The following is a 25,460-nucleotide window of genomic DNA, read 5'->3' as shown; positions in this document are numbered from 1 at the left end:
CCCTTGGTTTTCTCCTTCTCTCTGTCCCCCCCCCCCCCCCTTCTGACTTTCTATTTCCATTTTCCTTCTTCGGCCTCTGCTTTCTCTTTTCCTCCCCCCTGGCTGTTTAATTTCCATTTGATATTCCCCCACAAAGCCCGACTGCTGCCAGCAGCTCCTTTCTCTCGTTTGCTGGGTGCTTTTACACTCAGACTGGGCGTTAATTACACGTTGACTCTGTGTGTGTGTGTGTGTGTGTGTGTTTTAGATTTAAACTGTTGTTGTATTTTCCTTATGGAAACCATCCCCGATCCAGGGAAGGATCCCCGCTCTGAGTAGCTAGGAACCAGTAAATCCCCTGCCGTAAGTGAAAGCTCTGAATTAGGGTCTAAACCCTGGTGACTTGAACTTGGAATAGTTTCTTCTTGCAGAAAATCGTTCGTTCTTTTTTTCTTCTTCTTCTTCCTCTTTCGCTTTCACTTTTTTCTTCTCTCTTTTTTCTCTCTTTCTTCGCTCTCCCTTTTCTTTGCAACTTCCACACTCTCCCCCCTCCCCCTCTGGACTCAGCTTTCCTGCCTCCATGGCACAAGTCCGCATCCTCCTCCTCTCCGATGAGGTATTTTGTAACACCCCCTTTGGCTCCCCCGACAAAGCAGGAGGGCGGGAAGGGGACAAGCCACCTTTGTCTGGCTCCCCACAGGGCATGCCGCCCAGGTCAGGGCCTGGCCACAGGTGTAAGTGCAGGGAGGCCTGAATTTCTCCCCGAGCAAGCAGGGTATTTAGGAGCCGTAGCTTTCTTGTGCGTTGTGTGCAAGGGGAGGATTGGAGCCTAGGGATTGCCGTACCCTGCTCTACTGGGCTGCGGCTAGGTTTGGGATTGGGGGCGGGGGGGAGACGGGGAAATGACAGCCGTCGCCCCCCACCTCGGCCCTCCCCCACAATCCCCGCTCTCGCTTCCTTGGCAGCCTGCTCGGGAGCTGGAAAGCTGGCAGCGGGGCCTGGGCCTGCCTGCGGGCGTCGGGGATAGAGCCACGGCGGGTTAGCCAGCGTACCTGCTCTACCTGTCACCGGAGCTCTGCCAGGCCAGCGGGCGGCGGTCTCTCTGCGGGCTGGGGATGCTGCGGTACTACGGCGACGGCGGCCGTGTAAGTGCCTGGATGGATAGATTGGGGAGGCCGTCGGGGGGGCTGGCATCGACCCCCCCACTTTGGATAAAAGAGTTGCCATTTCGGCTGTTGTCGCCTCTGCTCTGCACCCCCTCCAACGCCTGGATTTACAGCCGGGTGCTGCCTGGGGGCGCAGCCAGAAAGGCCCGAAAATCAGGGCAATTTTTTCTTCCCCCCCCCCGGTTTGTTTCTTTTAATTTTCTCTCCTCTCCCCCCCCTTCGGGTGTCGTCTTCTCTCCTCCACTTTCTCAATCTTCCTGTTTCATTTCTCTTTTGAACCCCCTCCTCTGGCTGCGTTTCTTTTCCTTCCCTTCCCCTTCTTTTCTCCCATTCCTCCTCTCTCATCCCTTTTTCCTCGTCTTTCCCGGTCCCCCTTCTCCCCTCACCTTCTCCTGCTTTCATAGGCGGCTTTTCCATTCGATGCAGCTGAGCGTGCAGCACGGACAATAAATAGTCCTGCCTCGAAAAGAGGCAACATCGGGAGGGATCGTCTTTCGAAGAGACTAGCTCGGCATTGGAGGGGACTTTAAAAATATCATACATTTGCACCCCCCCCGTCCCCCCCCAAAAATAAGATTTGGGGTTTTTTGCTTCCTCGGATTTTCTTAAAAAGTAAATAGGGCCCTTTAGGGATCTGGGCTGTGTGCTAATATTGGCAAGTCCCTTTGCCACCCATTGTAGTGTCTTTACACGCTGGGGTCGGGGGTAAGGAGTTAAGTCAGTTGGCAACTAAATTGTTTTTGTTTGGAAAAAGTAATCGTCCAGCTTGGCAGGGGAGAGGGCCCGATCGGGTGCCTGCAGGAAACCCTCGGCGGCTGTCGGATTGGGCCCTCCATTAGGATGCAAAAACCCTTTAGTGTGATGGTGTTTTTATGTGCGGTTGGGGATGGGCGGGTTTGAAATTGACGATTCCGCTGCTTAGAAAAAAGTATCCGTGCCTTTAATCCGAACCTTGTGTGTGTGGTGTGTGGGGGGGGGGCAGATTTGGAACGAAATCTTCTTCTGTCCTTTTTTATAAATAGACGGAGAGAGAGAATGCGGGAACGAGAGACACGGAAAGAGAGAACAGCTGCTTTTTCCAAGGCCTTGTGGGACTGCCTTTTTTTTTCGGTTGTCGGGGTGGGGGTGTGGGGGGGCGGTGAAGAACGGAGTTTTTTATTTATTTAGCAATATTCTGCCAGGCTCCTGCACGCCAAATATCCACCGCCCGGGAAAAAAAAAAAAAGAATCGTGGCTGGACTTTGCTTATTCATTAGATATAAACTTGTCGATTTGGCAAATTGTTTTCAGTCTCTTAACTGCACAGTCTCTCTGTGCCACCAGCCCCCCCCCTCAATACACCCCCCCCCAGTTTCTGCTCCGCCAATCCCCCCCACCCCCCGCCTCCCTTTCGCTTTGATGCAGCCATTGGCTGGTCTGGAAATGTGTCTCCTTGCCAAATACGTGGATCCTTCCTCTCTCTTTCGCTCTTTCTGTTTTTTCCCCCCTCTTCTGCTGGCATTGGCACAGGCAAATGGTTGGGGACCGAGCGTGAAAGGAGCGAGCGAGAGAGTTTAGGAGGAAAAAGGGAAAAAGGGGGGGGAAGGGAGGAAAACAACAACAAAACCCCCCAAAATCAAAACAAAACCCAGCCCAAAAGCCTGAGCACTTCGGGTTTTGCCAGCGGCTGAGCGCAGTCGATTCCAGCACAGCGTCCGTCCCTTCTCCTAGGCCTGCATTCGCCCTCCACCCGGGCGGAGGGACCAACAGCTAACTTGGCATCTTTGCGCCTTTACCAGCGCCGAAAAGCCCTCCCCCCCCCCGCCTGCCGCTCCTCTCCCTCTCCCTGCGTTTTTTCTTCCTTCCTTCCTCTGTTGGTTTGTTTAATTTTTTTTTCCGATAGGGGCCATTCTGCGAATTTCTGATTTATTTATTTTGGATCTGCCGTGCGGGGGGGTTCCTCCGATAGATTATTGGGGTGCTAGATCCATCCCCCACTGTGTCCCACACCTCCATTGTCAGCCTCCTTCCTTCCTTCCTTCCTTTCTATCCCTCCTGCCCCCCAGGTTTTTAAATTCTATATTCCCTCCGCAATCGAGAATTCAACCAACCAAGCCCCCCGGCCCCCCATTCTCCCCTCCCTGCCTCCTCCCTGTAAAATTTCTACCTTCCCTCCTCCTTGTCCCCTCCTCCCCCTCCATCTCACAGCCCCCACCTCCTTTTCCCTCCCCCCCTCACCCCGCAACTCTGTTGAGTCCAGAATTTCCGAATCGGGTGCTTAGCTTTGCCGGAATGAGACGGAGCAATGGTAATTATTTTCCTTTTTGTCAGATTTTGTTTGAGGGGGAGGCAGATTTAGGAAGAGCAGATCTTCCAAATAACCCCACATACACACCTGCCGGCAAAGAAGTTAACCCGAGAATCGAGGTATGGGGGGTGTGGGGGGGACAAGGATGGGGCCAGGGGCCAATTTTGTCTTTAACCCCGGGCTTGCCAAGGCAAACTTTATCGTGGTTATTAGTGAAAAAGTAGCAAAATCTCGAGTTTCTAGTTCTGATGGTGAATTTTCTTTGGCCTTTTTGAAATTTATTTTGCAGCTGGGGGAGGGGAAGGCAGAAGATGGAAAAGATTTAAAAAATCAACACCCACCGCTGTCCCAACTGAGGTGGATTGTCTTCCGGGCTGGTCTTGTGTTGTGTGGCTGGCTCGGCCGTGCTCTGAACTCGGTTCTCCGCGCTATCTCTGTTCTGGGGATCGAGTGAGTCGCGTCAGCTGGCGCGACTGGTCGGGAAGGTTGTGGGTTTTTTTAAAAATAGCATTCCTCCGTTTTCTCGTTCTAACGTTCCCCCCCTTTTGTCTCGTTCCCTCTTTTCACCCTCTTCCACCCCCCCCTCCAGGATGAATTCCACCCTTTCATCGAAGCTCTCCTCCCTCATGTGCGTGCCTTCTCCTACACATGGTTCAACCTGCAAGCTCGGAAGCGAAAGTACTTCAAGAAGCACGAGAAGCGGATGTCCAAGGATGAGGAGCGCGCCGTGAAGGATGAGCTGTTGGGGGAAAAACCAGAGATCAAGCAGAAATGGGCATCGAGGCTACTGGCCAAACTCCGCAAAGACATCCGCCCCGAGTTCCGGGAGGATTTCGTCCTGACCATCACCGGTAAGAAAGCCCCGTGCTGCGTCCTCTCCAACCCGGACCAGAAGGGCAAAATCCGCAGGATTGACTGTCTGAGGCAGGCCGACAAGGTTTGGAGACTGGATCTTGTAATGGTCATCTTATTCAAAGGGATCCCGCTCGAAAGTACTGACGGGGAGCGGTTGTACAAATCACCACAGTGCTCCAACCCAGGCCTCTGCGTCCAGCCGCACCACATTGGAGTCACAATTAAAGAACTGGATCTTTACTTGGCGTATTTTGTTCACACTCCTGGTAAGTCCTACACCCCCCCCACCCCCCTAACAACCATCCCCCATCACTGCTGCTTGTTTTGAGATTGAATTGTCCAAGGGATCGAGCTGTTTCTTTCTCCTTTTTTTTTTTAAATTCCCTCCTTGAACCTTTGTCTCCGTAATTAACAAATTGGTCTCTGTTGTTTATCGTGCAAATGTACCCTCAGCATCGGCACCCTCAACAGACTGAGCAATCTGGGGTGGTTCATAGCTTGCCCTCATCTTCATGCCCACGATCCCTGGTGAAAAGCCCCGTTTTGCACGGGGGATGTGCTTGTGCACATGTGCCTGTGAAATGCCCACTACTGTGCGAACGGCAACTTTAAAAAAAAAAATGGAAAGAGAAAAGACTTAAGATGTGGGAGGGAAAGCGACTCGATTTCATTCCGAGGGGATTTTTCCTTTCCCTTTCGCTTTGATGGTCATCGAGACCCCGTCTGGATTTTGTCGGTTTCTTTTGTCGGCGAGGTTTTGGGGGTTTGTGCCGATGGCATGTAAACCGCAGAACATACAACTCGGCAGCGCTGGGCACTTTTACACTGTGTGGCGGTGGAAATAATCCTGCAATTTCAGTGGGCACTGTCCCAGGCAGGAAGCCGTTCTCTCTCTCTCGGAGGGTTAGTCACTCGGTTCTTTTCAACCCCGCTTGTCATTTGTTCCTACCCCAGATGCTTTGATGTCTTTCAGATTTTCCCCTCTGTCTCCTTTTTCTTATATTTTATTTTTTTGAAAGTGGGTGTTTCTTGGGGGGTGGGTTGGTTTGTTTTTCAGTTCCTCCCTTTGCGTATTTTTGTTTTGTTTTGTTTTCTTTCCAATTGAAACAGAAATGCCTGGTTAATTTTTAGCCTTTGCCCAGATACGCCCAATTTGCTGCAGACTTTGAAATCCAAACTGGTTGGTGGAGTGTGATTCTGTGTTTACATTTTGCTCAACTAACTTGTAATGAAGAGGTCGACCAGAATTTCCTCCTCCTCTGTCTCTTAACTTTCCCCTTGTGTCTTTTATTGGCTTTCTCTCCTGTTTCCCTCTGACTTTCCTTCTGTGACTTTCCCTCTTTCTATTTTTCTTTCTCTTCTGTTTTTCTCTGTCTTTCTTTCTCTGATCTTTTCTCTCTTTCCTCTTGTCTCTCTCTGTCTTTTCCTCCTCTTTCTTGTCTTCTTTCCTTGTGTCTCAGCATCCAAACTTCCCCAGCTTTCTCTCACTGTCTCGTCTTTAGAGAGCAGAAAGGGACACAGGCAGACCTGTGGAGGATCTGGTCTTTAGCCCTGCTGTTTCTTAGCAAATTTGTTTCCTTGCGAGCTCCTGTCTCCCGAGTGGTTTGTATTTTATATCCTCTGCCACCCTCCCCGATCTGATCTTGCTGGGAGGCTGTTTCTTCCCTGGTTTGTGTCCGTGCTCCAGGACAGCGTCTGTGTGCTCGGGGTTGGTAGGACTGCAAGCTCGCTGACACACCGCTCAGGGCATCTCCAGGCTTGGCACGGAGAGGGCAGGCTGCCAGCCGTCCCCTGCACACGGCTTTGGGTGGGTTTAAAAAAGAACAAACCCGCAAAATGGAATGAAACAGGGAAGGGTCAGGCTTGTAGATCCGCACATACAACCGCCCTACACACGTGTGTATATGCACACAAACGCTCAACATGCACGTGCACTCACAGAGCAGTGACACACAAACAGACGCTCTCGCGCAGAACCCCCGGGCACACGGAACCCAGTGCACACGGAACCCCAATGCACACAGGACCCTAATGCATGCGCACACGGAACCCAGCGTACACTGAACCCCAATGCACACGGAACCCCAATGCACACAGGACCCCAATGTGTGCGCACACGGAACCCAGCGCACACGGAACCCAGCGCACACGGAACCCAGCGCACACGGGACCCCAATGCACACAGGACCCCAGTGCACACGGAACCCAATGCACACAGGACCCCAATGCATGTGCACACGGAACCCAGTGCACACGGAACCCCAATGCACACAGGACCCCAGTGCACACGGAACCCCAATGCACACGGAACCCCAATGCACATGGAACCCAGTGCACACGGAACCCAATGCACACAGGACCCCAGTGCACACGGAACCCAGCGCACACGGAACCCCAATGCACACAGGACCCCAGCGCACACGGAACCCAGCGCACACGGAACCCAGCGCACACGGAACCCAATGCACACAGGACCCCAATGCATGCGCACACGGAACCCAGTGCACACGGAACCCCAATGCACACGGAACCCAGTGCACACGGAACCCCAATGCATGCACGTGTGCGCACTCACACAGGACCCCTGTTCCCCAGACTCATGTATTTCCCCCCTCCAGGACTGCCATACCCCCCCCAGCTCCCCAGTGCCTGCATGTGCCCCCTCAGCGATGTCTGGGCATTGCCCGCGCAGCTCCGGCACTCCCTTCCCAGCGTCTCGCGGGCTCAGACCTGGCAAAATACCCTGCTGAGCAACATGGGGAGGCTGGGCTCATTTAACGCCGACCTGCTGTGGGGCGCTGGATGTGTCGGGGTGTGGGGGGAGCTGGCAGTGCCTACCCCATGGGCCCTAACCTGGGGGGATCAGGTCTGTGTCCCTCCACCCCTCTTTTCACAGACCAGGGAGCAGGCTTTGTGTTTGCCCCTTCTCCACCTGGCCCGCGAGGGCTGCTGGGCCAGGAGCTGGGCTGACCTGCCTGTAAGGTGTGTGAAATGTGGGGCCCTTCTCTCTGCAGGCGGCAGAAGGGGGTTGGGGACACCAGCACCTCTCTTCTACCCTGCTCGCTTCCAAGGGGCCTGGGGGCCCTTTAGTCTAGCAGGCCAGGATCTCCGGGACGTGGATTGTCTTCAGTTGCCCCCCTCTGGCCCCTGCCCACAGGGCGCCAGCCCTCAGCACCCAGGGGAAGGGATTTCCCCACAGCAAAGCCAGGCTGAAGTGCGGCCTCTCCTAGGCCCCAGGAGCCTGGCCCTATCCCCTCGGGCTACTGGACCCCCGGTGTGCTCCCTCCACCCCCTGTGCCTCTGGATTAAGCAGGTACCCGCCCCCCCTAAGGCAAAGCCCCGGCCTCTGTAACCCGCATGGTTCCGCGGCAGAGCGGGCACGGGATCTGGCTGCTGGTGCCCCGTGCTGCGCCATGGGGGACGAGGGCGGATGCTGCCTTGGGCCCGAGCGTCTTGGCAGCTGTTAAAACGCCGTTGTGAATGGCGGGGGCTCCCACATCTCCTGGGAGAGTGCGTGACGCCCAGCCCCCGCCGGCCTGGTTCTTCCAGGGCTGGGCCTGGGCCTGTTGCACTCGATGTTGGGGTGCGGAGGAAGTCGCCCGCTGGCAGATGCGCCGACGCTGAGTTGGGGCAGCAGCGCCAGCGTGTATGGCTGGGGGCCTCTGCCCCTGTGGGGGGGCAGCCGTCCGGGTAGGGCAGGGGCCCCTGAGCGCCTCTGAGATAAAGTGACCCTACACCTTCCCCGCAAGGTCTCCTGGTCAGTAGCAGAAGACAGGATCTACCTGTCTCTCCCTAGTCACAGCCCTATGTCTTTCTATCCCCAATCACACCACTCTCTGTTGATCCCAATTCACACCCCTCTATAGCTGCCCCATTCACACCCTGTCCAGGCCCCAGTCACACACCCCCAGCCCCTCCTGAGTTCACACCTCTCCCCCATTCACACCCCTCACTCTAGCTCTGTCTGTGCCTGTTCACACTTGCGTCTCTAGCTCCATTCACACTCCCTCTAGGCTCAAATCACACCGTTTCCAGCCCTGTCCTCCATTCACACCCCTCTTGCTCTGTCTGTCTCTGTTCACACCTGCCTCTCTCTCTCCATTCACACCCCTCTTTTTATCTCTGTCCACCCCCATTCACACCCCCCTCTCTCTTTCTCTCCCTCAGTTCCAGTTTGGTAACAGGGGGCTCTTCACTCAGGGTGTGAGAAGATCCCGTGGCTGGCAGTTGACACAGACCAGACAGGAGGAGCAGGTTTCTCAGCGGGAGGGAATTAACCGCTGGCACGACTCCCCCAAGCCCCACTGGAAATGGTTACTCCGAGACGGGACCTTTTTCTAGCTCAAGCAGGAATCACTTCGGGACCATCTATGGCCCAGGGTGTCCAGGGGCTCAGATTAGATTGACAGCAGGGCTTTCTGGCCTTAAAATCTACCTGTCCCTCCCTCCTCTGGGGCTGTGTTGAATTTGACTCGGACTCCTGGGTTCCCCTCAGGTGTCCCATGATGCTTCCCTTGCTGTGTTCTCTGGGGGAGCCATCCTGCCCCGGCCATGGGATGGGGGGGACGCTGGGAGTCCCCCTCAACCGGTTCCTGGCAGAATGAGCCGGTGAATGGGTTTGGTCTAGCAGCTTTGTTCGCTCTGCAGGGGTCTTGGGAGACGGGTTACCCGCTTGTGTCCGACTCTGGGATGGGGTGATGGGGGGGCCCGGTGCGTCCTCCCTCCCGGCAGAATTGGCCTCTGGCTGAGGGAGGTGTTGCTTCAGAACTGCAGCCCCCAGCCCCAGTTCGGTGAGCTGCTGAGCTGTGCTCTGGGAGGAGAGCGGGGTCTAGTGGTCAGAGCAGGGAGGCGGGGCTGGGAGTCAGGACGCCTGGGTTCCCACCCTGCCACTGATTCACTTCAGCTCTGTGCCCCCCTTCGGCTTAGAACAATGGAGACACCAATGTAACCGACGCCTCCCCTGCTGCGTGCCCAGAACTTGGGGGTGCAGGACCTGGTGCCCTCGCTGCATGCCCAGAGCTTGGGGGTGCAGGGCCCCAGGCCTCTGGAGTCCTCGCTGTGTGCCCAGAGCTCTATGGGGTGCATGGTGCCCCAGGTGCCCTCACTGCACTCCCAGAGCTGGGGGGGCATGGTGCCCCAGGTGCCCTCGCTGCGTGCCCAGAGCTCAGGGGGTACACGGTGCCCCAGGTGCCCTTGCTGCGTGCCCAGAGTTCGGGGGCGTGGTGCCCCAGGTGCCCTCGCTGCGTGCCCAGAGCTCGGGGGGGGCACGGTGCCCCAGGTGCCCTCGCTGCGTGCTCAGAGCTCGGGGGGGCACAGTGCCCCAGGTGCCCTCGCTGCGTGCCCAGAGCTCGGGGGGGGCACGGTGCCCCAGATGCCCTTGCTGCGTGCCCAGAGCTTGGGGGCACGGTGCCCCAGGTGCCCTCGCTGTGTGCCCAGAGTTCTGGGGGGGGGCACGGTGCCCCAGGTGCCCTCGCTGCGTGCCCAGAGCTTGGGGGGGCACGGTGCCCCAGGTGCCCTCGCTGCGTGCCCAGAGCTCGGGGGGGCACGGTGCCCCAGGTGCCCTCGCTGCGTGCCCAGAGCTCGGGGGGGGCACGGTGCCCCAGGTGCCCTCGCTGCATGCCCAGAGCTCGGGGGGGCATGGTGCCCCAGGTGCCCTCGCTGCGTGTCCAGAGCTCTGGGGGGGGCACGGTGCCCCAGGTGCCCTCGCTGCGTGCCCAGAGCTCTGGGGGGGCACGGTGCCCCAGGTGTCCTCGCTGCGTGCCCAGAGTTCGGGGGGGGCACGGTGACCCAGGTGCCCTCGCTGCGTGCCCAGAGTTCGGGGGCACGGTGCCCCAGGTGCCCTTGCTGCGTGCCCAGAGCTCGGGGGGGCACGGTGCCCCAGGTGCCCTCGCTGCGTGCCCAGAGCTCGGGGGGGCACGGTGCCCCAGGTGCCCTCGCTGCGTGCCCAGAGCTCTGGGGGGCATGGTGCCCCAGGTGCCCTCGCTGCGTGCCCAGAGCTCGGGGGGGACATGGTGCCCCAGGTGCCCTCGCTGCGTGCCCAGAGCTCGGGGGGGGGTACAGTAACCCAGGTGCCCTCGCTGCGTGTCCAGTGCTCTGGGGGGGGCACGGTGCCCCAGGTGCCCTCGCTGCGTGCCCAGAGTGCTGGGGGCCCCCATGCTGCTGTCATTTAGCTCTCCCGACAGCCCATCCCTGGGGTGCAGCTTCACCCGCCTGCCAGTTGAATTTTTGCAGGGCGGGGTGGGGTGGGGAGAGCCATTAGCCAGGGATTTTGGGCACCTGGCCCATCCCCCCCCCGGCAAATTCTTCCCCACCCCCATCTGCCATCCCAGGTGCCAGTTTCTGGGAAAGCCGCGGGCGTGCGGCACCGCCCGTCGGGGCTTGCAGGGCGCCATGGTGCAAAGTGATGGGCGGCGCCGGCGCCAAGCTGGGCTCATTAACCATCCGCTCGGAGCCCCTCTGTGCCCAGGGAGGGCCCCCACCCGGGGCCCTCCTGCTCCCTGGCAGGGCGGGAATCCCCTTCTGCAGCTGGGGGAGCCCTGGATCCTGGCTGGCTTGTTCCTCGGCCAGGGTCCGTGGCCCCCTCCCGCATCGCTGCCAGCACCCGTCGGAGCTTCCCCCAGGGCCGCGAGCCTGGCACCGTGAGCTTGGCGCGGGCGTTGCCTGCCGTCTTTTTCACCAAGCACCCCCTCCCCGCCGGCCCCTCGCTACCGGGCCTGCCCACTGCAGCTGCTAGGACCCTCCCCTGCCGCTTGATGTACTAACCAGGCAGTGCCACCCCCCGGGTTACGGACGGGGACCGAGAGGCTAAGGGACTTGCCCAGGGTCACCGAGGAAGGGGGTGGCAGAGCAGAGAATTGAGCTAAGGCATCCCAGGCTAGTGCTCTAACCACTGAGCCACCCTTCCTCCCTCCTGCATTCCCGTCTGCCCTTGGGCTCGGCCCTGCATGCCTGGCTCCTCTCTTAGCCCCAGTGCGTGAGCTGGGAGCCCCGCTCGCTCCTTGGTGCTGTGGATGGGGAAAGCCCTGGGAGTCGTTAGGGAGCTGAGTGCCATTGCCTTCCCCCAGCATGAAACCAGAGTCGCCCTAACCACTGCAGCGGAGTGACTCCAGATTAACTCCCATGCCAGTGATAGCCCAGTCTGGCAGGGCTAGGGGCTGATACCCAGCGCAGGGCGGGCAGAGTCTGGCACGGCACCGGGCAGAGCTGGGGGCTGATACCCAGGGCAGGGCGGGCAGAGTCTGGCACGGCACCGGGCAGAGCTGGGGGCTGGTACCCAGCGCAGGGCGGGCAGAGTCTGGCAGGGCACCGGCCAGAGCTGGGGGCTGATACCCAGCGCAGGGCAGGCAGAGTCTGGCAGGGCACCGGGCAGAGCTGGGGGCTGGTACCCAGCGCAGGGCGGGCAGAGTCTGGCAGGGCACCGGGCAGAGCTGCGGGCTGGTACCCAGCGCAGGGCGGGCAGAGTCTGGCACGGCACCGGGCAGAGCTGGGGGCTGGTACCCAGCGCAGGGCAGGCAGAGTCTGGCAGGGCACCGGGCAGAGCTGGGGGCTGGTACCCAGCGCAGGGCGGGCAGAGTCTGGCAGGGCACCGGGCAGAGCTGCGGGCTGGTACCCAGCGCAGGGCGGGCAGAGTCTGGCAGGGCACCGGGCAGAGCTGCGGGCTGGTACCCAGCGCAGGGCGGGCAGAGTCTGGCAGGGCACCGGGCAGAGCTGGGGGCTGGTACCCAGCGCAGGGCGGGCAGAGTCTGGCAGGGCACCGGGCAGAGCTGGGGGCTGGTACCCAGCGTAGGGCGGGCAGAGTCTGGCAGGGCACCGGCCAGAGCTGGGGGCTGGTACCCAGCGCAGGGCGAGCAGGGTCTGGCAGGGCACCGGGCAGAGCTGGGGGCTGGTACCCAGCGCAGGGCGGGCAGAGTCTGGCAGGGCACCGGGCAGAGCTGGGGGCTGGTACCCAGCGCAAGGCGGGCAGGGTCTGGCAGGGCACCGGGCAGAGCTGGGGGCTGGTACCCAGCGCAGGGCGGGCAGAGTCTGGCAGGGCACCGGCCAGAGCTGGGGGCTGGTACCCAGCGCAGGGCGGGCAGGGTCTGGCAGGGCACCGGGCAGAGCTGGGGGCTGGTACCCAGTTGGCTTGTGCCCTGGCAAGATTTGGCTGTAGCTCTCAGTGCGATGGTCCCCAGGCCCGACTGCTACGTGTGATGCGCCAGCTGCCCGGAATCAGCTGCCCGGCCAGGGCTCGGCTGGTTTCCCTGCCTAGGTGCCCAGTTTGAAAGGTCCTTTCACAGGCCCCGGCCGTGTCAACACCGCGCCACAAAAGCCTTCTTTTATTCCTTGTTTGTTTTCATTCCCAAGGCAGGCGGGAGGCCGGCTGTGCCGGGGGAGCCCTCCCAGCGTGAGCCAGGGCTCTGCCCCTCCCCTGCTGCCCGGAGGGGGTCGGGGGGGTTGTCCCTCCTCTTCCTCACCCCCAGCCTGCAGCCCCCAGGTCGGCCGTCCAGCCGGCTGTAACAGCGCCTCTCCCCAGGCCTCGCTGGGCTGGAGGGAGGGGGGCTGGGGGGCAGCGGGGGGTGCGGGAATCTGGGGTAAGGGGAGAGTTTGCAGCTGCAGTGCAGCCCCTCAAGCCCTCAGCGTCCTGTGCCGGAAGTGTCGGGATCCGGGTTTTCCGGGTCGGAAGAGCGGGTTCCTATACCGGCCGGCAGGACGTCACCCGCCGGAGCTAACTCACCCATTCACTTCCTTCGTTTGCCCTGCATCCGTGAAATTAACCGTAACGATCAAGGATTGTGACTTCCGCTCCCGGCCGGCACAAAAGCCCCAGACCAGCTCTTCTGTGGTTAACGTGGCCTCGAATCAGTGCCCGGCCCCAGGTGGCAGTTCCTGCCGCCCGGTGGGGGGGAAGACCCGGTCCCATGTTTCAGCCAGTGACGCTAGTTTGAAGTCGCACCCTCTGGGGTTTGTTTGGGGGCCGATGGCCGCGCCCCTCGGCAGAACGCCCCCAGGCCTGGAGCTGGGAAGTGCAGCCAGGCTGTCAGAAGGGTGGGGGCGGATCTGGCCATGGGGTGGGGGTGGCGGGGGAAGGGAGGTCACTGAGTTTGACTTTCTCAAGTCCCATGGGGTCCCAATTTGATGTCGTCCAAGTGACATGACCGCCGGCCGGGTCTGTCGCTGTTCAGGTCACGAGGCAGCTGCCCAAGGACCTCCCCTTGTGCTGGCCGTGTCCTATGGCCAGGGACTTGGCACCTGATTGCTCTGGGGCTCTGAGTCCGTGCGTCCCCGCTCGGTTTGAACGGCTGGCGTCTCCAGGAGTCACGTCCCTTCATCCCGGGCCTGCTAGCCGCCAGGGCAGGCCAGGAGGCAGCCTGCTGCTCCAGACCTGCCGACCACGGGCTCGAGGTGACTCCAGGACCCAGGGGAACTGACCTCACCTCCATGGTCCCCACATGAGAAGTGGATAATCTCTGTGTACCCCAGCTACGCTGCTGGGCGACTCGCCTGCTTAGGTAACCGTCCCTCCAGCTGTGCCCGGTCATACGGGTGCCAGCCACTGGCATGAAATAAAACGCCGCCCAGGGGAACTCCCCTTTGCCCTCTAAGGGATGCTGCCACCATCTGGGAGCTGTATGTCAGGGCGGCCGGGGTGGCCTGCGTAATGGCCAGTCTTTCCTATGCCCCTGGCTCAGGGAGTGGAGATGCCAGACAGCCGTGACTCTGTACCCAGTGTGGGACACGGCGTGACACCACTCCGGCCCCCAGAGACACCCCTGGCGCGGCCTGGCCAGTGCCCATAGACCCCCCTGGGACAGGCTGCTCCGAAAACAAATGGCAAGCGGCTGCCTTGGCCTGACAGTTTGGGATTCGGTAGTTGGGTGCCGGGAAGGAGGGGGAGATGTAACTGCCGGCCTTTCAATCTGGTGCCTGGCACCAGGCATCTTGAAAGGGAGCGCGGTGGCTCTCGGTGGAGACGCTGCCGCCATCTTGTGATACCCAGGGCAGAGGCAGCTTGGGAAAAGCGCCTTCTGAATGTGGGCCCCGATTCAGTCCCCCACAGACCCACTTCCCACAGCTGGAGCTCTCTGCCTGTGCCCCTGCCCGTGTTGCAGGCAGACGAGTGGGGCTCTGCTTATCAGTTTTGAAAAGACCGGTTCGCAGCGCATCGAGAAAAGTGGAACTTGGTTAACGCTGCGTTAGCGTGGCCACCTTCGAGACGGTGACAAGAACTGCCCGGGGGAACCAAACGGCCCTCGGTATGTTCAGGGGGCTCATCAGAGCCACACCGCGTAGAACGGGCATTGCAGTTTTGGTAACAAAACCCAATAATCGGCGCTCAGCATGAAGTGACAGCCCGTCTCAGGTGGAGCGGGGAGCCCAGGGAGGAGCCATCTACGACTATTCAGAGGGGAGGGAGAGGTGTCTATTGGGTAGAGCAGGGGGCTATGGAGTCAGAACTCCTGGGTTCTCTCCCTAATCTGGCAGTAGGGCCTAGTGGGTTAAAGCAGGAAAATACTAGGCTTTTCCCTGGTGTCACTGGCTTGCTCAGTGACCGTGGTGGGGTCAATCCCCTGCCAGCCTGTCTGCTGGAGTGGCTGGGAGGGTTAATTGTTTGCAAAGCGTCTCGGGACTGTGGAGAACAGGGGCCTTGGAAGGATGGAGCAGGCGGCCCCATGCCCCCTGCACTCCGCGGCAATACAGCCTGAGAGGAAGGGCAGGGAATTGCCCTTCTGGGGATCACTGTCCTCCCCCACTGGGCTCAGCCTTGTGTCTCGCAGGGTGGGGCTGGGCCGCAGGCCAGCATGGCGCTCGCTTGCCACGGCGCTGAGCACGGTACAGAATGCAGCCGGCGCAGCTGGCCCGGGCGTCCTGATCTCCATCACGTGGTCATCAGCACTGCGGGGAGGGGTTGGCAGCCTGTGACCCAGCATCTCCCCTCCTGCAGCCTCGCTGGAGCCAGGCGCCTCGGGCCCACCCTTGCCGAGGTGCCTTGTGTCGGGTTGGTGGAGCTCCCTTGTGCAGGGAGATCTCCTCCTCCCCAACTCTGAGCTGACCCTGGCTGCTGTCTTCAGCCTCTGGGAATATTACTGGGAAAAGGGACTGGGGCAGCGTTTCCCAGGGGGACGCAGCTGGGGTGAAAAGTACCCAGAACCAGGATACCAATGGACCCGCACCCCAGGATCTGCAGTTTGTGTTGAGAATGTTTGGTTAAGTTTTACAAAGCTCTCCCTACTGTTTGTGATTTGCCGTTCCCGTTCTGGGGAGGGAATCCAACCGGCCCCACCCAGGGGGTTACCAGGGCTCCGTGTCCCCGGCCCCCTCAGTTGCTTGGAGAAACCAAACGACCTGTTACTGGGCTCATTCCCCTTCCCACATCTCTGATCCTTTGACTCAATTCTAGATTCTAACAAGAAAACGGGACGAAGCTGCAAAATTCAGATCCTAAGCCCAACCCTCTGGTTAATGGGCTGAGGTTGGGGGGTGCCCAGATCAGGGCCCACTAATCTCTGCTGCTCCCAGAAGCTTTTCTGCCTCACCTTTTGCCTAGCTGTTGGCCCTGGAAGCTTCGGGGAGAGACGCTGAACCGGATTCTCCAAAGGGCCGATGAGGACAGAGACGCATTTGATCTTAGCAAATCAAAGTCTCGCCTGGTCCCTTTTAATGTCCAGTGGGATATTTACTCAGAAATTAGTGTTGATCGTGGGTTGGATCTGCGGCTCCATCCCGATCAGCCCTTCCCAGAAACCCCCTTGTCCCTGATTGCCCCTTCTCTCATGCAGGAACCAATGAAGCAGAACGGACGGTAATATTTATTAAACATAAATGCGCTCTCCCAGTGGCTTGCAGCTTGGTGGAGCTGGTGTCGTTCTCTCGACTGGGGGTAGGCTCTTTGGAAAAATTAAAGAGATACAAACTTCCTTCCCGGTTTTGTTCTCATTTGCACTGATGTAACATTGTCGGATTTTAATGTCTTCCTGGTTTGTTCTCCTACACTTTGTGACGTGTAAATGGGAGAGCAGCATCCGTCCGGATCTATGCAGGTGTAGCTCATCAAGACTGGCCCCAGTAATGATCGTTATAGGACTTGCATTGATTCACTCCTTTAGATTTACCAAATATGTCCTTCCAGATTCTCCAGGTGCCAGTGACATGACTTCAAAATGCATCAAAAGTGCAGCAGTTTTCGATAATTCAGCAGAAATCCCTCTCCTACTCAGCTGCAATTACCCCATAAATTTCAAATGCCTGGGGGAAAATGATCCATGCTACTAACATGAGCAGTGTTATTATTGCATTAATAGAATTACCTGGGGGTTTGGTTTCTATTAATTATATTTGACACAAATTAGATTAATTGTGGTTTGATTTTTTGTCCTGCTCTCTATCCCTAACTGCTTGCTTTATTCTTTCCTGAATCCAGGCTAGTTTTCTTTTCTTGTTTAATTATGTTAACTAAAATATCTAAGTTGGGTTGCTGGATTTGAGAGCTCCTGGGGCCACGAGAGGAATGGGTTGCAGCCATGCGGGCGCTTGCCACCGTGGCTTACAACTAGACTTGGAAGGATATGACTTTTATCAGCAAGTGTCGGTAAATGTCAGTTTCGCAGAAAAAATGTTTCTGTCGACGATAATCAAAATTGGCAGCGAGGCAAAGTACGAGAACTGCTGTGTGAGAACATATGAAAGTTTGCTTTAAGGATATTTACTTTGGAGATGTGGACTTGTGGTGATGACAGTTTGTGTTTTAACGGTTAGAAAGCTTTAACTTTTTGAATCTTAGCGTCTCCTGTCATTATATAATTATTGATTGGGCTCCCCCCAATTGTCCCCCCGATTTCCCACAACTGTGAAAATTTAAATGGATGAAAATATAAAGAGAAAATGCTAAAACTCGTAATTTTGCACAACTGTGAACATTTAAATAGATAAAAAACAGAAAAAAGGCTTAAAAATAAACATGCATATTCTATCGAAAATTATACAAAACCCTGAATTCTGCCAAGCCTATTTATAACGAATGCTGATATATCATTCGTGGGTGCACTGTACTTCTGGATCTGTGGAAAGCAAGCGCCGCTGAGATCAGGAGGAGAGAGCCGGAGAATGGGCCCCAAACTCCCGTGTCCTCTGCACCAAGTGATCAAAAGTCGTGAGTAAGGCCCTCAAAAAATAACGAGGTGTTTAAAATCAGTCCCGGCTGGCCGTGTTTCTAGAAGATCTGTGGAAGCCCGGTAGCCCCAGCCCCAGCTGCGGGACTCCCCATCAGAAAATTATGAGATTGGCATTAAAATCACAAGATTTCTTTAAAAATCAGTAATGGGGGCGGTTTTCTCTCCCTTTGGGGTTTGGGCCTTTACAGCTGCAGACAACACACATTTTCAAGCTTTTTTCTGCACTGACAAGGCCTAGAAACGTCTGCTTTTTGTTAGATGAAAGCCGAGACCCTCATTTTATCCCAGGACTCCAGGAGCTGGAGATTTAAATACACCCACCCAGTATAGCGAGATCACTGGCAACACCATGGCTTGAAGTGATGGGTTCAATGTGGGAAGATGATTAGATGCTCACGGGATCCTGTCTGTCCCTTACAATCGATGAAGTTAAGAAATAATAAACTGGGGATTCCCTTTGTTTGCCCTCTGAGCAAGTTGGGACTGGGTGAACTTTTCCCAAGTCCTGTTCCTGGCTCTGCCACTGGCCTGCTGGATGACCTTGGGCAAGTCACTTTGCCCTCCCGTGCCTCAGTTTCCCCACCTGTACAATGGGGACAATGCTCCTTCGTAATGCACATGGAGATTGCTGGGTGAAACGTGCTAGATAAGAGCTAGGGAATTAATATTATTGTTATAGTTTCCTTGTAATGAAAGCTTTGAGTCTCACATCATCACATGACTCTAGCAGCTGGGGCTTTTAGAGAAACACCAGCCAGGGCCAGACTCACAATAAAATTGTGAGTGGTGGCTGCACTGAGATTTTGTTTGTATCTCTGATTCTTCAGCCGGCTGTGGGGGTGGAGAGAACGCTGTGTTATCACCTCATGAATTTCCAAGAAAAAGGACAAAAACAACAGACAAATTCTTTAAAAGGCCCAGCCAGCACTTGGGAGCAGGCAGCTAAATTTAAAAATCCATCAAATTGTAAAAATAGCCAAGGGAGCCTTGTTTTTCTTTGCGGTGCCAGGAGACGGGAATTCGCCTGGTGAGCGTCGTATTTCAGGGTACTGCTGCTTCGAGCTTGCAAAGACCTGTTGGATTAGCTTGTCCAGGGCCGGATTGTCCCCTGCTGTTCCTTTTCTGGTGATATACCCAGGGCTGGGTCAGTGTCTCACGTAATAGGCCGTTCTGCAGCCTGCCACCACCTCTCTGTCCAGCCCTTTGCTCTTAGCTGATACTCCTTGGGCCATGGCCAGGGCTGATGAGCTGGGGGAGCAGAGTGGATTGCCCCAACCCCAGGCCACTCCCTCTCTAGTAGTCCCCCTAGGAGCTCTCAGCCCTGCACTGGCCACACTGCTGGGTTTGTGGGGTTTGTTGGCTTTTCTCTCTGGAAGTGAAAATAATTAAACTTGCCTGTGCCTCAGTTTACATGAGGTTTAACAATCTGTAACATGAGGGTTAACGATCCTGCCTCCCTTGTAAAGAGCTTTGAGATCTATGGCCTCAAAGCTCTAGATAAGCGCTAGGTCATGATTATGATGTGTATTTTGCAATTCCTGCATCCTCACATGACTCCAGCAGCTGGGGCTGCAAGAAAATCACCAGACAGGGGGAGCTGTTTGTTAAGATTGAGAGCTGGGTGTTAACCCCTTCCTCTCCGTGCCACGGAGGGCCGCAGCGCTTCCTCCCTTTTATTGTGGGCCTGAGATGGTGACGGTGGATTGTGCGGCTGCTTTGTGTAGCTCAGCTCTGTGCCTTGTAGCAACATGCACTGTGCACAGAGCAAGGGTCTGGTATGATGTGCAACTCCCCAAGTCAGCAGCCAGTTCGGCCTCCCAGGGCCAGATCCTCAGCGGGCGTGTGTCCTGTGCAATCCACGGAGCTCCTGTGCCAGAGGCCAGCGGAGGATGAGAGACCTGGGGAAGAGGAGGGAGACATCTCGGAGGGGCGTCTGCAAACAGCCAGCCGTGTGTTCTTAGCTCAGGTTAAAATAGCCGGGAAGACTTGGCAGCTCATGTTCAACCCCAGGCCGCCCTACAGGCGTGAACCCGAGTTCAAACTCCCTTGCTGCACCTTCCCTGCTGTTTTAACCTGAGTTAAGGACACACTGATCTGCCCTGAGGGTCTCTGCAAGAAGCGATGGTCTGTGTGTGCCTAGAACTGCGTGCGCTATAGAAATGCCAGGCTGGAAGGGACCTCAAGAGACCACCTAGCCCATGGCCCCGAACCGAAGCAGGACCAAATAAATCTTGACCATTCCTGACAGGGGTTTCTCTGGCCTGCTCTGAAAACCTTCCCATGCCAGGACTCTGCCGCCTCCCTCGGTCACTTGGGCAGTGCTCAGTTAGCCCTGGAGTTCGGAAAAGTTTTCCCTAATTTCTAACCTTTATCTGCCTGGCCCACTGCTTCTTGTCCTGCCCTCAGTGGCCCTGGAGAACAATTGATCCCCGTCCTCTTTATACCAGTCCTTCACATATGGGAAGCGAGTTATCAGCCCCGCTCTGTCTTCTCCAGACTAAACAAGCCCAATTCTGTCAGCGTTTCTGAACCTCAGATCCCTTGTTGGTGCTCTTCTGGGACTCTTTCCAGTTTGGCACTAGCATGTGTGTTTGCGTATGTCTACAGATGTGCACACGGACGCTCTGTGTCTAAACCTGTGGTGGGTGCATACCATAGGTTACACCACTGCGTACATTTCAGATCACTCGTGTAAATTGCCTTAGTCCCGGACTTTGCAGCTGAACTTGCTATGCGTCTTCCTGTCCAAGGAGCACCGTGGGCTGGATCTGGGGAGTGTGGAGCGACTCCCCTGGGCATCGGCCGGGGTTTGTGGATGCTCAGATGTCTGGGTAAAAGGCCCCATTGGGGCTAGATTTCCCAGCTCTCAGCCTCTACAGTCAGGGCTGAATCTTCCAAAGAGCCCGGCTCCCCATAGGCTTCTAAGCAAGGGCCGGGTTTTCCCCTGGGCCCGACAGCTCCTGAATCTCACTTAATGGCTGGATTTTCTGAAGATGCAGGGCCCGAGATAGGCTGGTTCTGCTGGTTTGGGCGCTCAGAGCCGCTTGGCCCTCTGGCCCCACCTGAGCGGGTGATGCCATTCTCCACGCTGGTCCCTGGTTTTCCATAGATCGAACTTGGGGGCTTTGAGTGAGACACCTGAATAAAATGGGCAGGTTTTCAGAGCATCTGCGGCTCCCGTTGGCCTCAGTGGGTGCTCCCTGACGATCAGCCCATTCCATCCAGGGCTAAGTTCAGCCGCTCGGTGTGGCAGCACCAGGCCTGAGCCATGCCGGCAGCCTGGTGGGAGAGCAAGGTAGCTTCTGTCACCACCTGCTTGGGATGCAGTGCACCTCGTGGGCACATCTGGCTGCAGCAGGCGGGCGCTGGGTTGATTGTTCAGATCAACCCTCCAGGCAGGCAGGGTGGGATGCCTGAATGCCACTGCAGTGGCTTTGGAGTGCAAGAGCATGGCAGATTCAGGCTCTGTCTTTGCCAGGTGCATTAGTATCATCCCGAACATAAGCCAGTCTTCAGGGGTCCAGCACTTCTTACCAGGTGTAGTGCTTCCTGGGCTGAGCAGTTCTATCAATCCGGGTGGGAAATGTTTGTAGGGTCAGGCTATTAGGTTCTTTAAGGTAGAAACTTTCGCCTTCTGAAGTTCCAAGTATATCTTTGGGCGCATACATGAGTAAGCCACAATAATGCTGAGCGTGGCAAATTAAAAATATAGCCCAGTACCCTGCCGATAGGGTCCGCACGCTCTATGGCTTTGATGCACTAAATCAGCCTACGAGTCCAGGCGGTATCAGCAGCCGCTGATCAAAACACAGACGGCAGATATGAAATCTGCCATCTGAAGAAACCACGGCAGACAATAATTCTGCCATGCTTCTTGTGAGAATCAAATCCGACATCAGAACGCCGACACAATTCAAACCCACAAGTGTGGTGGTAAATGGACCAGGAATTTGATACAGTAGATCCTACCCCTAGAATCTACTTCAGTGATATAATACAGATCACATGTCTGAGACAAAAGCTGTGAATCATATAATACCTTCCTCGTGTACTCTGGGTGTGTGTGTGCGTGTGTGTGTGAGAGAGGGAGAGAAATTAAAGCTGTCTGGAAAACGGAGTTTTCATTCGGCAGGAAGTTCTGACGTTCCAAAAGTTGTTTTCATTCTGAATCAGAATGTAAAGTTGGACATTTGCAATTTCTTGTGGAGCAGAAAGGCCAAAAAATTTCAGTTTGGGAACATCAGAATGTTTTGGTTGAATTGTTTAATTTCGATACGGTTTCATGGGGGTAATGTTGAAACATTCTGATACAGTATGGTATGGTACAAAAATATCATCTCTATATTAGAATGCGGCCATTATGTACTGGTACGTATTATTGATCCCTTTTTTACCATCCCATAGAAATAATTTGTAACACGAAAGATATGGCCAGCTTTATGCAAAATCATTCGCCTTTCTGTAGCACTAGGTGTCCCGTATCCAAATCTATCCACAAATCTAGCCCAGTAGCATCATGACACAAAATTGCTCTTATTCCGGACGGAAAGAGCTCCGACAGTGTGGCTCAATATCTCATTAGAGTGCCATGAAAAGCTGCTGCGGGTTAAATCTGTATCTAGAATCTGTTCTAACCTTTGCATTGGGTGTAAATTAGGACGGTCTGCCTTGAAGCTAATGGAGTTGCATGTGTTTAACCGGCGCGAGATGGGAATGAAACACTAGGGGCAGATTCACACCAGCCTTAATCCTGGGAGATCTTCCTTGGCTTGAGTGGGGTGACACCAAATTTACCCCCATGTAAACGGAGATGGAAATCAGAGCTATTGTGTCTCTATACATCTGGCCCCTCCTACGAGTTATGATTTTTTTGCTCTACTCCTGTAGAGTCATGATGAAAGCGGCCCCCTTAGCACGTGGGGCTGTGGTTTCTCGGCTATTGACAAAGCAGAAATAAGAATATTGGCTATAAAAGATCCCTGCCATTCTCTGTGCATTCCCCGATGAACCCTGGCACCCCGAAGGTGCTTCATGTAATTGGGGGTTAGAGTTAGACCATGGTTAGAGTACTGGGCAGTTTGTGCAGGGCTGGCCTGGTACTTTAGCAATCAGCCGGCCTAGAGAGCTTTCTTTGGGCACTGAAGGAAATGACACAGAGAGAGGTGCTGTGAAATGCCCAGCATCTGGGTCAGTCTCAGAAGCAGCGGGTGTATTGTTAAGAACATGATCTGAAGCAGGGATGTGCTGGCGAAAGGGGCTGGCTCGGTAGCTCGGGGATGGAAGCTTCCGTGTGTCTCTCAAGGGAGAGCGGAGCTGGCCCTGGGCTCACTGCTGCAGGGATACGGCGTTTTGGCTGCCTTGTCTTGCTGGGAGCTGGACTGAGATCCAACCAACTTGTTTCACCTCCCTTCGTCCGAGACAAAGGGCGACTTTCAGAAGCGCCCACCAGGGTCGGAGCTGGACTGGCCACCTGCAGGGGAAAGTCCAGGTGGTACATTTCAGAGCCAGGCTTCAAAAGTGCCCCGCATCACTAGTTTAAACCCAAGCAAAGACTTCTCCTGTGGGGGAGCGTGAGGCCGGGGGTGGATGGGGTCTGGGCTGGGAGCTGTACAGACGAGGGGGCAGTATCCCCCCGGGGTACCTCCCACACGTGCAGAGATGCCGTGGAGAGAAATGCCCACCACACGCGCTAACACGCTAACGTCATGTGTTCTGACACAGCTCTCCATGCGCCAACGCCCACAAAGACACAGAGACAAAAGCCGCAGAGGGGCAGACGCGCCACACGCTGGCAGAGGAGCGGCAGGGTGGAGACACATGCGCAGGGTCACGGGTGCACAGGGTGGCCCTGAGACACACCCTCACATGCACACGGAGAGCTGCTGAGACACCCCCCCGCCCCATCTGTGTGTGTCTCACACACACAAACCTCCTCGCATGGGGTGAGCTCAGCCGAGTCCCCACAATTCAGCCCCAAGTTAAGGGGGGGAGCCAATGCCCTCAGGTGTCCTTGCTGCCCGCTTTGCTCCCCAGCAGCCCCCTGCTTTCCCATGCCTGGCCTGTGAATTTTTCTGCTTGGCTGGGCGTCAGCTCCCCTCCCAGGGCTCTGTGCTTGGGCCAAGCGCCCTGGCGAGCCGGAGCTGGGCTGTTAGCAGGTGTTTGCTGCTGCTCTTAGTGGCAGGCCCCTTTCCCAGGGCGTGCCGGCTGCCAGCAGAGGTGCGTGGCAAGAACATGGCCCCCAGAGAGTTCCCGGGCGAGCAGCTACCCCCGCCACCTGATGCACCGTCTGCGGCCCTGGAACGCCACGGGCATCGGAGCAGACGGGCTCCTTGCTAGCTCGGCTCGCAGCGGGACAGGGAGAATGGTACCCGCACGAGCGTGTGTGTCAGGGGCGTTCTCTCGGGGAGAGCGGAGATCGCGCTGCTGGGGCTCAGACCTTGCAATAACAACCACCCCTTGCTTTGAGCAGCTGGAGGTCTCAAGCATGTCACAAAGGGGGTGCAGGTGGGGAAACTGAGGCACAGAGTGGGGCAGCGACTTGCTCGAGGTCACCCTGCAGGCCAATGGCCGAGCCAAGAATAGATCTCGGGTCTCACGAGTTCCAGTCCAGTGCTCTGTCCCCTAGGCTACACTGCCAAGCATTGCTTGCCAATGGAGTACCATTGTGCCCGTTGTGCCCCTCACAACCGTTGTGCCCCTCACAACTACATCTCCTAACCTGGCCATGCCAAGCAAGGTCACCTGAACCCCGGTGACTGTCCTAGATCCCATGCATTGGGCCCCCCTGCCAAGTGTTCCAGGTTTGCAATCGGCTTGGAGAGCAGGGCAGCCAGGAATTTTTCGATTCCTAGATACGAAGGCCAGAGATCAGCCAATCTGAGCTGCTGGAGCCGCCAGGCCAGAGAACGGCTCTGAGCTCGTTCCAGTTTGCACTGGGAACCGACCCACCTTGTTTGCCAAATTCCCAGGGCCGGAGAATCCCCCACGACCCCTTTTTTTCCCTGTCCAGACCTGTGAATGGGTCAGGGAAGGACGGGCCTGTGCTCAGCGGTCCCGTGGGAACTGGGTTGCGGCTCAGGCTGAGCCCGGGAGGTGGGTCCCTGGTAAAGTTTACATTGAATTTTGGAACCTCGCATTTGTGTAGCCGCCCCAATCCCCACCCTGCTTGGCACCTGAAATGGGTGGGGGCAGCAGCGCCCTGCTGTGCTGACGACCCGGTGCTGGCTTAGGCCCCCCCGTGTCTCTGCAGGGGGCTCAGAGGCCGCTGTGTGCTCTCCGAACAGCAACTCCCCTTTCTGAGCCCACCAGCCTTGCCATCGACCTGCTCCGAGGAGGCCACGCCCGGGCACAAGGGCTGCTATTGGGCAGCCGCGCCAGGCTGGCTGCAGAGGGGCAAGGGGCATAGAAGAGCCAGCGGCTGCAAAAAGACCGGTGCTCAGATGCTTCAAATGCAGAGCGGGCACAGCGGCGACCCCTCACCCCCGCCTGGCTGTGCCCTCTGTGCCTGTGTGGCTTTTTAAGGTGTTTTAAAAAATCATTTTTAGTTTTTTTAAAGGCAGTATTTTAAGGTGGTATTTTTATTTAAGGTGGTATTTTTAAGGTGGTATTTTATTCTTTTAAGGTAGTATTTTTATTTATTTAAGGAGGTATTTTAAGGTGGCATTTTTATTCATTTAAAGAGGTATTTCAATGTGGTATATTATGTCAAGGTTCTATTTCTATCCATTTAAGGAGGTATTTTAGGGTGGTATTTTTAATTGTATAGGTGGTATACAATTTGAGGTGATATTTTATTCATTTAAGACTATTTAAAGTTGGTATTTTATTATTTTAAGGTGGTATTTTAGTTGTTTAAGGTGGTATTTTTATTTCAGAAAGATGCTATTTTTTTAAGGCAGTCGTTTTTTAAAGGTGAAGCTTTACATTGTAAGGCAGTGTTTAGTCTGGGACGGCTCCTTTGAAAACTGGAGCCTTCGTTGTTAAGGTGGTATTTTTATTTGTTTCGTCGGTCATGTGTAAGGTAGT

At 56.3% G+C, this 25,460-nt stretch overlaps 1 protein-coding gene and 1 long non-coding RNA gene across 13 annotated transcripts in view; one reads left to right on the top strand and one right to left on the bottom strand.

Moving 5' to 3' along the window:
• NFIX (nuclear factor I X) overlaps positions 1–25,460 on the top strand; it is a 155,002-nt gene that overhangs the window by 65,523 nt on the left and 64,019 nt on the right. For 9 of the 12 annotated variants that reach the window (XM_078849634.1, XM_078849631.1, XM_078849630.1 and 6 more), the window contains one exon: positions 4,022–4,553. In XM_078849634.1, coding sequence (XP_078705760.1) covers positions 4,022–4,553 — 532 coding nt within the window. Of the gene's footprint in view, positions 1–861; positions 1,125–2,618; positions 3,433–3,483; positions 3,552–4,021; positions 4,554–25,460 lie in introns of those variants that run through there. The other 3 variants (XM_078849629.1, XM_078849635.1, XM_078849640.1) reach the window with 3 other exon arrangements.
• On the bottom strand, positions 3,669–13,266 carry LOC140900639 (uncharacterized). Its single transcript, XR_012155686.2, has 2 exons — positions 13,001–13,266; positions 3,669–6,088 (listed from the first exon to the last, which is right to left on the bottom strand). It is a non-coding gene; the product is annotated as an uncharacterized LOC140900639 (long non-coding RNA).

The sequence above is a fragment of the Lepidochelys kempii genome, chromosome 20 (assembly GCF_965140285.1).
Source record: "Lepidochelys kempii isolate rLepKem1 chromosome 20, rLepKem1.hap1, whole genome shotgun sequence".
Classification (NCBI taxonomy): domain Eukaryota; kingdom Metazoa; phylum Chordata; order Testudines; family Cheloniidae; genus Lepidochelys; species Lepidochelys kempii.
This window is presented reverse-complemented; position numbering and strand designations above follow the sequence as displayed.